Below are 11,755 nucleotides of genomic sequence, written 5' to 3'. Positions count from 1 at the left end.
TGAAATAAAAGAAGTAATAAAAATACATTTAGAAATCACACAGCGTCTAGCACAGCAGGCAGAAAAACTTCATTAAGTGGCCCACCAAGACCATCAGCAAATTTGAAATGGTAAAAATGTAAATGTACTGCCTTCAAGTCGATTCCGATTTATGGCGAGCCTATGAATAGAGTTTTTTTGGTAAGCGGCATTCAGAGGGGGTCTACCATTGCCTTCCTCTGAGGCTGAGAGGCAGTGACTGACCCAAGGTCACCCAGTGAGCTTCGTGGCTGTGTGGGATTCAAACCCTGGTCTCCCAGGTGTAGTCCAACACCGCTGTACTGGTGCCTGCATACAGTATTGCTAGCGAAAGGAAAAGTGTTAGGGATGGAAGTGCTCCAGGCCCTTCCTATGGTGCAAATTGGGATTCAGTTGTCACCCGTTCAAAGGCCCAGCCTGCTCTTATGCCTTCAACAAATCTCAATGGATAAGGGATGCTTTCCCCAGCATGGTGGCGAGGAGGACCACTTATTTCGTTTTCGCATCCTACTAATCCTTTAAAGAGTTCAGGGTGACACACACAGTTCATTTCCCTTCCCCTTTATACTTAACAACAGCCCTGTGAGGTAGGGTAGGGAGGAAAATGGTAACTGAGAGTGGCCCAAAAGATCGGCGTGTACGTTCCGCGGCTGAGGGAGGGTTTGACCCTGGCTCTCCCTGCAACCTTATAACGGCACGCCCCAAAGCTGGCAAGCCAACAAGGAGGGCCCTCCTGGTTCGCCAATACTTGCCAACCCCTTCGCCTCTCACGGCCCGCATTGCGCTGCCCGTGATAAGAGGAGCGGAGTGTGCTCCACTCCCCGGGCGAGGTGCGCCCAAGGCTGCTCAAACGAGTTTGGCCCCCTAACGAAGGGAAACCGGCACAAACGCCTTCGGTAGCCAACATGCGATCCGGAGCAGCAGCTGGCAATCTCTGCCAGGACACCCCCCCCCGCCCCTGTAATCGCTTTCGCTTTCGCTGGGGCGGAAGTGGAAGAAGCACGTCGGGGCGGAAAGAAACGGAAGCGGCGGCAGGGCGAGGGGCGGCTGGGCTCTCCTTGGCGGTTGGGTGGAGGCGCCCTCCTGGCCTGCTGGCCGGCCAGCCTCCCCGCCATCCAAAACCATGAGCGACGGGGCGGGCTGCAAAGAGGCGCGCCCCTATTACTACTGCCTCAAGTTCGCGCTCTCGGCATACGCCACCCTCTTCTCGGTAGGTGACCCCGCCGCCTCCGTGCGCCGCCTTCGGCCTCTGCCGGCAAGCGGGAGGGTAGAGGGAGGGCACGGCCGGCGCCGCCCCTTCCCTCGGGCGGGCGCGCTGCGAGGCCAGTGGCGGCGGTGTCGCCTCCTCTGCAGGGGCCCGGAGGGAAAGGGCGCGCCTCGCGCCTCCGGGTAGTCGTTTTCTCTCATCCGCTCTGGGTTTTGCCGGGACAGAACTCGCGTGTGTCGCGTCTGCAGGCTGTTGTCGACAGGCCTCGCCCTTTCGGGCGCACACGTCGTTTTTCTTTTGTATCCCGCTAACGAACTTGTTGTATGTGCACACCCACACCCGTCTACGTCGCCGCCTTGGGGCTCATCTGCACCATGGTTTATTGTGTGTTTGATGCTGCTGACATCTCCTTTTCATTCGCATGGTTTACATGGTGGCCACATCCACGGCAGACGTTGATTCCACTTTAAACAGACATTGTTTTCCCCAAAGAATCCTAGGAAGTGTGGTTTGTGAAGGGTGCTGAGAGTTGTTAGGAGACTGTTACTCCTCTCACAGACCTCCGGTTCCCAGAATACTTGGGGAAGAGGGGCTGACCATTAAATCACTCTGGCCATTGGCACTCTGTCAGCGGAATAGAAGTCTTCTGACAACTCACAGCACCTTTCACAAACCACGCTTCCCAGGATTATCTGGGAAAAGCCATGGCTGTCTAAAGTGGAATAAATGTCTAGGGTGGATGTGGCCGATGTTACCAGCAAACAGAAGCTATCATGGAATTTCGCCCCTGTAAATCTGTATTAACCCAATCTGCTGATAATATGAAAAGGGAAGAAAAAAAGTATTCACTCTCTTTCTCTAGTGCTTGTAGATGCTGATACCTTTAGATGGGTGTGTCAATCATTCCCCTCTACAGGCCAACTCCCTCTTCCTTCCTTCGTTCATTTCATTTCCTGTAGGCTGACAAGAAACTTCTGGTTGCTCACCTCCATTCTGCTGGCCTTTTTTATGTTGCTGCAAACGGCGCCTTTTCCCCCTAACTTGCGTGCAAAAGCATAACATTGCTCAAATAAAGATTTGTATTTCAGCTGCATTGTACCAGTGAAAATACAAATAATCACACTTCTGTGTTGTTTTTTAATGGAACTTACCGCAACTGGTAGAACTAACTGAGCATGCTCTTGTTGCCAAGCAACCAGAGGGAGTAGAAATGTTAAATTCAAGGGTGTGGTCATTAGGAAACTGCATGATTGATCCTTCTCAGTGTGAATAGAAAACACCATTTGCAGCTGGCATTGTGCCCTTACTGCGGACAGTGCAAATAGAAAATGGAGGTAAAAACAACGTCTTTAGTATGAAGTAATGCACAGTGAAATGGCCTGCATCACTCCTCCTTGCAGTCTTTATCTCATCTGTTCTCTGTTTTTTTCTAGAACAGAAATTGCATTTGTCATGTCTGCTGTCTGTTATAGACAGGCCTCGGCCTTTGGGCAGCACGTGTCATTTTTCTATTATATCCAGCTAGATTGTTCTTATTGTATATAATGCAGCCTCCCGCACACCCACACCCATCTGCGTCTCCGTCTTGTTGTTTGGGATGCGCATCATTGAGCGTAACGTTTCTTGGCCTTTGGCTTCACTGCATAAAATTTTCCCCCATCCCCGCCACCATATGGGAACCTAGGACGCTGCCATATACCGAGTCAGGCCATTGGGCCCATCCAGTTCAGTACTGGCCGTCCTGCCTGGCAATGGCTATCTGGAGTTTAAGGTAGGATTCTATTCCAGTCCTACCTGGCAAGTGCAGCAGCTTTCTGCATACAAAACAGATGCTCTACCGCAGAGCTATGGCACTCCCCTGTACTCTCTTGGAGGTATGTGTATACTGCTGGGTACACACCATAGATTTAAAGCAGGGCTGTGGAGTTGGAGTTGGAAGCAATTTTGGGTGGAGTCGGAGTCAGACAGTAGAAAAATAGAGGAGTCGGAGTCGAAGGTTTGATGTACTGACTCCACAGCCCTGATTTAAAGCACATTTTTTCTCCCAAAGAGTCCTGGGAAATATAGTTTACTCCTCCAGAGCTACAATTCCTAGCATTCTTAACAAACTGCACTTCCTAGAATTCTTTGGGGGAAGTCGTGTGCTTTAAATGTCTGGTGCATAGTGCCTACACAGCCTCTATTCCTTCAGCTAAGGATAACCATACATCTGACATATGTCGTCCTCAAAAGCTTATGCCATAGTAAATTAGTGCTTTTTGTTCTTCTGGCTTCACTTCCTCCACCACCACCAGCACCTCTTCTCAGTTCATTTTAAGAAAGGCTGCTCATTATTGTTTGTGTTTATTTAAAATATTCTAACCAGCCCTTCATCACCATGTGATATCAGGGAAAGGTATTATCATAAACTGTACCAATGCATTCTCCAATTTTTTTAAAAGCAGTTTGTTTTGGATGCAGGACAAATATCCAAGCCCCAGACGGGTCGCTAAATCTCAGCAAAGGCCTGCAGAAAAAGCCTTTGATAGATTCTGCAGAACAATCCTAAGGATGGGAAGGCAGCATAATTTATGCTGGTTTAAACTGAGCTGTCCTAATGTACCCCAGACCGAACCCTATTCGCCTATAAGCCTTTAAAATACAGTTTGTTTTACGCCATCCTTTTCGTTGGTGTAAGTGCTGGTGGATTGCCAGGTTATGTGACTTGAGCCGAACAGAGATAGGATCCGATGTAAGCCCCCCCTCCACCTGGTCCCATCCCCCACCACATCCCTGGAATGCCTCCTTTTTTTGGACACACACCTGAGCTAGCTGAGGATAGCTAAGCTGGGATAAGGGCCTTACGCTGGCATAAACCCCAGCTGAGCTAGAGATCCACCAGATCCCAACTCACTCATCCTGGCAGATCTTGGGTTTGGATTACTCCCTTAGCCAGTTAAATCTACTCCTATTCAAAGTGATGAGGGGCACAACTCTACCTGCCTAGGGGACTGTCATTAAAAATGGCATAACTGTTGAGAGGATGAGCTCCTTTAGCTGAGAGGTGAAGCTTATGAACCAGGAAATCTTCACTTCCGATTTTGCCTAGGACCTAATTTGCACCAGAGTTTTACCTCAAGGTCCAGCTGCCATGTCTGTTTCAATGCCAGGGCGAAGCCCTAGAAAGAGATGGAGTAAGGATGAATGGATGCTGATCGGGTGCAGAGTGCATTTTCCTCCTGACTAATGCCCATAGGTTTTGCACGGTGCAACAGCGCTTCCAGATGGAAGAGTTGCGTCTCCATACAGGGTTGAGCCCCTGTAGCTGTTTCCCCCCCCCCCCCCAAAATTAAAAATTCTCCCATGAATTAACAAGGGAGCATTTGGCAAAGCACTTGGCCTCATCACCGCTTTCTTTGTCATAGGGTGAAAAAAAGAGGTGAATCTGCCAAGAGGCACTGAGCAAGTATGTTTTACTCCATCGCTTTTGAGGATTTGTTGCGTCCGTGGTTTTTGGACTAGAACATGGTCATGCCTGCCCTGCTTTTTTCCTGCTAGAATTACTGGTCCCTTTTTACAAGGTTGGTGTAAGTAAGGTAGCCTTCCCCAACCTGATGCCCTCTGGATGTTTTGGATTACTATACCAGCCACCATGGGTATAACTATTCTAGGAGGAAACCAGCATACCAGGAGGAGGTCGGTCCTTTTTCCCTGGCATAAGAAGAGCCAGACTACTGGATCAGGCCAAGGATCCATTTAGTCCAGCACTCTGTTCTCACAGTGGACAACCAGGTGCCCACGGGAAGCCCATAAGCAGAATGCATCCAAATGTGCATTCCTTCCCCTGCAACCTGAAATGATTCAGTCCAGGCACAGAGGCCTCATGTGAGCCTGCTGATCATGTTTCAGCTATAAACTGCTCAGCTACTGGTTTAGACTGTAAACACATCGGAGGCAAACTGGTACTGAGTTGTACCATAACCTGTGTTGTATCCTCTTTGTCTAGAAGGCGACCTGTGAATGTTTCTCTCTAAATTGCATGTTTTGTTTCTTGCAACAATGAGGAGGTCCTTGGAAGCTTGCTGCTCAATAAAACCAGCTGTATGCCGTTATTCAGTTCACCGCTTGATATGGATGGGTGACAAAGAGGCTTTGTTAATAGTACAATGCCTAATAGTACGACATGCTCGCCTGTATGAACTTCCATTAAATGGTGGGGGTAAGGAAAGAAGGGAAAGCCTTTGAGGAAATGCTGTGTTTCTTTGTGATTGCTGGCAATAATTCTACTTGCACTTTCAGATTTAAGTTTCAGAATGTTAGTCTATTCCATGAGGAATATATTGCCTAAAGAAAAAAAATATATGTTGAGGTCCAGTTCCATCTTACTGAATCCTTTAGTAGAAGTAAATTACAGCGAGGTTACGCCCATTGCACTCTGTGACTGGTTACCTGCAATAGATTTCTGTAGGTTGGAATGTGCCAATGTGTCTTTTTCTCTCTCTCAGCTGGTTTTGTAATGTTCATGTTCTGTGACTAATGGAATACATCTGCTTTATTGGACAGAGGGTGCTTTCACACTGCACTTTATTCCATTATTCTGACAATTTCTTACCTGGTAATTTGTGCATTATATTTGAGCTTTCACACGACATACCGGGTAGCTCTGGAATTCTGGTGGAATGTAGTGCAAGTGTAGTGCTAATTTCCGCAATAAATGATACCAGAAATAATCTGTTAGGCTGCTTTCACTCATGGGGCTAATAGCGCTAGTTTAACGGATTAAAAAGGTAGCGCTTCTGTCCCGATTTCTAAAATCCCTTTCACGCTGCAGGACCTCTTGCGATAAAGAACAGTACTTTTTCAGCCAATATAGCGACATTTCGCGCAACTATCTTTCACACGGCTTGTTTTCGTCCCTCACCCAATGCACACTGTTCCCCACTGTATAGGAGGTCTAAGATCTTGTCCCGTCGCCATGTAAGCTCTCTCCCTTCAGGATCTGACTTTTTAAATTGTTTTAGTTGTATCAAGACGGGGGTGTGTGGGAAATGCTGCTGCTATCTGCCGCAATGCCGGAATACCAGTACAACGTTTGTCAGGCAAAAAAACCCCAACCTGTGCAGCTAAAGGGCAGGAACGCACTGCATGCTGGGATGCATGTCACTTGAGCGTTGGCAGCTAGCGAAAAACTCCTGCAATCTTCCGGGTTCCCAGCCTTGCTAACAGATTATTTCTGGTATTATTTATTGCAGAAATTAGCGCTATACTTGCACTACATTCCACCAGCATTCCAGAGCTACTCAGTATGTCGTGTGAAAGCTCAAATATAGCGCACACATTACCAAGTAGGAGTGCCTTTTACCAGCTTCGGCTGGTGAGACAGCTGCGGCCATTTCTGGACCGGGATAGCCTGATCACTGTTGTCCACGCACTGGTAACCTCTAGGCTGGATTACTGTAATGCGCTCTATGTGGGGCTGCCCTTGAGGTTGGTCCGGAAGCTGCAGCTGATGCAAAATGCGGCGGCGAGACTGGTCACTGGAGCAGGGAATCACCAACATGTCACCCCGCTGCTGAAAGAATTGCGCTGGCTGCCCATTTGCTCCCGGGCCAAGTTCAAGGTTCTAGTTTTGGGGTACAAAGCCCTATACAGCTCGGGACCAGGATACCTGAAAGACCGTCTTACCCCTTATATGCCCAGTCAATCACTGCGCTCTGCAGGTGAGGGCCTCCTGCAGATGCCATCTTATCAGGAGGTCCGTTCTGCACAACATAGGAAACGGACCTTTAGTGTGGCGGCACCTACCCTGTGGAATTCCCTCCCTTTGAATATTAGGCAGGCGCCATCTCTGCTATCTTTTCAGCTCCTTTTGAAGACTTTTTCAACAAGCCTTTTAAGTTGAGAGCTATCCCAGTCTGTCTCTGTCAGATTTGTTTAATATGTTTTTAATAATGTTTTTAACCTTTAAAAAAAGTTTTTAAAATGTTTTTAATGCAGTTTTGTCTTAATGTATTTTAAGATTTGTTTTTATGATGTTTTAAATTGTTTTTAGTGCCTTGTTTGCCACCCTGGGCTCCTGCTGGGAGGAAGGGCGGGATACAAAATAAATAAATAAATAAATAAATAATAAGTAAGAAATCGCCAGAATAATGGACTAAAGTGCAGTGTGAAAGCACCCTTAGCAAGGCTGGGAACCCAGAAGATTGCCGGAGAGGGCTTGCATGATGACAGGACGAGATCTTAGACCTCCTACACAATGGGGAACAGTGTGCATGCGTGAGGGACAAAAACAAGCCGTGTGAAAGACAGTTGTGCGAAATGCCAGTATATCGGCTGGAAAAGCTGCTGTTCCTTAACGCAAGAGGTACTGCAGTGTGAAAGGGATTTTAGAAATCGGGACAGAAGCACTACCTTTTTAATCCGTTATTAGCCCCATGTGTGAAAGCAGCCAGAGTGATTCTGAGGATACACTGGAGTAAGAAACAACTTCTGTAGTTTGCAGAGAAGTATTTAGAGCAGGGACGACTAGTCTTTTCTGACCCGAGGGCACATTTGCTGTTGGCCAACCCTCCTGGGGCTTGTGCCAGCATAAGAATATAAGAGCCTGCTGGATCAGGACAATGGCCCATCTAGTCCAGCATCCTCACAGTGGTCATCCACCTGCACATGGGAAGCTTACAAGCAGGACCTGAGTGCAAAGAGCACTCTCCCCTCCAGCAGATTCCAGCAACTGGTTTTTGAAACCATATTGCCTCCACTTATGGAGACCAGAGCAGAGCCATCATGGCCAGTGGACACTGACAGCCTTTTCCTCCATGAATTTGTCTAATCTTCTTATTATTATTATTATTAGTTATTATATTTGTATACCGCCCCATAGCCAAAGCTCTCTGGGCGGTTTACCACAATTAAAAACATTCAAAACAAATACATAAGTATACAAATTTAAAAACACTTTTTTAAAAAACACTTTTTTTCTTATTTTTTTTTTATTAATAATTTTTATTCAAATTTTTCAAAAAACAAACAAAACAAAGTCAAAAAAACATAACAATACCACAACAAAAAATAAAAAATAAAATAAAATAAAAGAACAATTTTAAAACACATGCTAAAATGCCTCGGAGAAGAGGAAAGTCTTGACCTGGCGCCGAAAAGATAACAATGTTGGCGCCAGGCACACCTCATCAGGAAGATCATTCCATAATTTGGGGGCCACCACTGAGAAGGCCCTTTCCCTTGTTGCCATCCTCCGAGCTTCCCTCGGAGTAGGCACCTGAGGAGGGCCTTTGATGTTGAATGTAGTGTATCCAAGTTGATACCCATCACTGCCTCCTGTGGGAGCAAATTCCATAGAACTGTGTGAAGAAGGACTTCCTTTTGTCTGTCCTGAATCTTCCAGCATTCAGCCTGATTGGGTGTCCACAAGTTCTAGTGTTATGACAGAGGGAGAAAAAAATCTCTGTCCACTTTCTCCATGCCGTGCATAATTTATAAACTCCTATCATGTCACCCCTTACTCACTTTTTCTTTAAACTAAAAAGCCCTAAATGCTGCAGCCTTTCCTTATAAGGGAGTCACTTCATCCCATTGATTATTTTGGTTGCCATTTTCTGAACGTTTTCCAGCTCTACAATATCTTTTTTGAAGTGAAGCGACACCACTCTACCACACTGGCTCTCAGAACAGTACACTGTATTCCAAATGTGGCTGTACCATATATAAAAGCATTATGATATCATAGAATCATAGAATAGCAGAGTTTTAAGGGGCCTATAAGGCCACTGAATCCAACCTCCTGCTCACTGCAGGAATCCAGATTACAGCATATCTAGCAGGTGGCTGTCCAGCTGCCTCTTGAATGCCTCCAGTGTTGGAGAGCTCACCACCTCCCCAGGTAATTGGTTCCTTTGTCGTACTGCTCTAACAGTAAGGTTTTCCCGATGTTCAGTCAAAATCTGGCTTCCTGTAACTTGAGCCTATGGTTCTGTGTCCTGCACTCTGGGATGATCAAGAAGAGATCCTGCCCCTCCTCTGTGTGATAACCTTTCAAGTGCTTGAAGAATGCTATCATATCTCCCCTCAGTCTTCTCTTCTCAAGGCTAGTCATGTCCAATTCTTCCAGTCTCTCCTCATAGGGCTTTGTTTCCAGTCCCCTGATCATCCTCATTGCCCTCCTCTGAACCTGTTCCAGTTTGTGTGCATGCTTCTTAAAGTGCGGTGTCCAGAACTGGACACAGTACTCAAGATGAGGCCTAACCAGTGCCAAACAGAGGAGAGCTAGAACTTCATGCAGTTTAGAAGCTATATTTCTGTTAATGCAGCCTAAAATAGCATTTGCCTTTTTTGCAGCCACATCACACTGCTGGCTCATATTCAGCTTGTGATCAACAACAAACCAACATCCTTTTTGCATATAGTATTGCTGAATCAAGCATCCCCCACCTTATAACTTTTGGCAGTTTTGTTTCTACTTCCTTTCCTAATGATCCCTAATGAATTTGTCTTTTTCACAGCTGCTGCACACTGGGTCGACATCGTCATTGAGCTATCCACTATGACCCCAAGGTCTTATTCCTGGCCAGTTACTGCCAGTTCAGACCCCATGAGCACATATGTGAAATTAAGAATTTTTTGCTCCAACGTGCATAACTTTACACTTGTTTACATTGAATTGCATTTGCCATTTTACCACCCATTCGCTCATTTTGGAGAGGTCTTTGGGAAGTTCTTCGTGATCCCTTTTTGTTTTGACAACCCTGAACAATTCAGTGTCATCAACAAACTTGGCCACTTTACCCCTAATTCTAGATCATTTATGCACAGGTTAAAAAGTGCAGGTCCCAATAACACTCCCTGCGGCAAAGGATGATGTGTCCAGAACAAAAGTGGTCATCACCAAAGTTTGTTGTCTCCACTCGCTTTCTCTTGAACGCACACACACCTACACACCTAGTGGCAGAACGCTGTATTAGTTCTCATAGTTGGATCAAAGTTGGATCAAAGACTGACATGGAATAGGGTTAAGGAGAGAACAATCAACGTAGGCCTTTGAACGTGTAAACTTGCTCTCAGTTCCACAGGTGATTTCCACAGTGATTTTCAGCAGTTCAGCATGGTCAGTGGGGCACTGTTGCACATGTACCCCTTGTCGTCTTAGAACTTTGTTCTCCCAGTGATGGAATTTTTTGTGTGCATTTGATAGGTCAGTGAAAAGGACATTTTCAGACCATACCATAGTTTTTGCTTCCTTCCTCTGTTTAAAATTTAATAAATACACTAAACGCTGCCAGCAGACGGGAATATCAAAGCTATCTAAATTTAATCATGTATATCCTGTAGGCAAAATATAATTCAGCATTCCGAAATGTTCAGTCCGCTACCTGTACGTGGACCTGCTATCTCCACAGACATGAAAAGGGCAGAAAGCAAACAAAATTGTGAAGATGGAAGTTTGTATACTTCTTATGTATCACCCTAATTATTATAGGTCCTCTCAACAATAATGGAAGAAGCTTGTCCGTTCCACCGTCATAGGGCAGCACCATCATCCTCTTGTTACAGGTGTAAAGTTGAGGTTGAGATGGCTTGCTCTGCTTTGCTTGAGGCCATCAACTCACCCAGTGAGTTGATGGCTTTAAATGAAAGGGGATTCCATATTTCCAGGGTAGGGGTGTGTGACCATGATAGAACATTTAAGGAGCACCAACTGAAGCACAGGGGGCTGTATTCAGGTAAATCCTTCTTAGTGTAAACCCATGGAAAGTAACAAATCTAAGTTAGTTATGTTTATTAACATCAGTGGGGCTACTGCAAGTAGGACTAGTTTTCAGTCCCACTTAGGACCTTTTTGGTCACCTCTTCCACCTTATTTTTTTTAAAAAACAAATCTTTGTTCTGTGAATTTTCTTTTGCATTGATCAAGCAGAGAGAAAGAAATAAACTGAAGGAACTGGATACAGTGGCAATCAATGTGTGTATAGTACAACATTTGGGAATTAAAACAAACACACAGGACCCTTCCAGATGACCTGTTTATCGAGCATTCATCCTGATTTGCTTGCACAAAGCTTATGCAAAGATTAGATTATATCAGCATTTGTTCAGGTTTGTTTATAGGGTGGTTATATGACAATAAGCATTTGTCCTGGGGTGTTTACATGTCTTTCCTTTAATTGGACTATTTGGACTGCTTTCCAGTCAATTCTGACTTATGGCAACCCTTTGAATAGGGTTTTCATGGTAAATGGTATTCAGAGGGCGTTTACCATTGCCTTCTTCTGAGGCTGAGAGGCAGTGACTGGCCCAAGGTCACCCAGTGAGCTTCATAGCTGTGTGGGGATTTGAACCCTGGTCTCCCAGGTCGTAGTCCAACACGCTAACCACTATGCCACACTGGCTGTCTTCCTTTAATTACTAACCCTTTAATCCACATTAATTGTGCAAACCTCAAGTTCTGGTGTGTGCTTGAATCCCTCCTGCAAAATACTGCCAGTCGGGAGGTACCCACAGAGAGAAAATGAGAGCGCAGTTGAGAACTCCTAACACATC

The 11,755-nt window shown here is 45.8% G+C and overlaps 1 protein-coding gene across 4 annotated transcripts in view; it reads left to right on the top strand.

The window, feature by feature from the left end:
- Window positions 1–856: 856 nt before the first annotated feature.
- Window positions 857–11,755, top strand: part of LOC133368586 (tetraspanin-15-like) — a 138,189-nt gene continuing 127,290 nt past the window's right edge. For 2 of the 4 annotated variants that reach the window (XM_061593003.1, XM_061593001.1), the window contains exon 1: window positions 862–1,228. In XM_061593003.1, coding sequence (XP_061448987.1) covers window positions 1,142–1,228 — 87 coding nt within the window. In that variant the 5' untranslated portion in view covers window positions 862–1,141. Of the gene's footprint in view, window positions 1,229–11,755 lie in introns of all 4 variants that reach the window. The other 2 variants (XM_061593004.1, XM_061593002.1) reach the window with 2 other exon arrangements.

The sequence above is a fragment of the Rhineura floridana genome, chromosome 12 (assembly GCF_030035675.1).
Source record: "Rhineura floridana isolate rRhiFlo1 chromosome 12, rRhiFlo1.hap2, whole genome shotgun sequence".
Taxonomy (NCBI): Eukaryota; Metazoa; Chordata; class Lepidosauria; order Squamata; family Rhineuridae; genus Rhineura; species Rhineura floridana.
The sequence above is the reverse complement of the archived record's forward strand: the minus strand, read 5'-3'. Positions and strand labels throughout refer to the sequence as shown.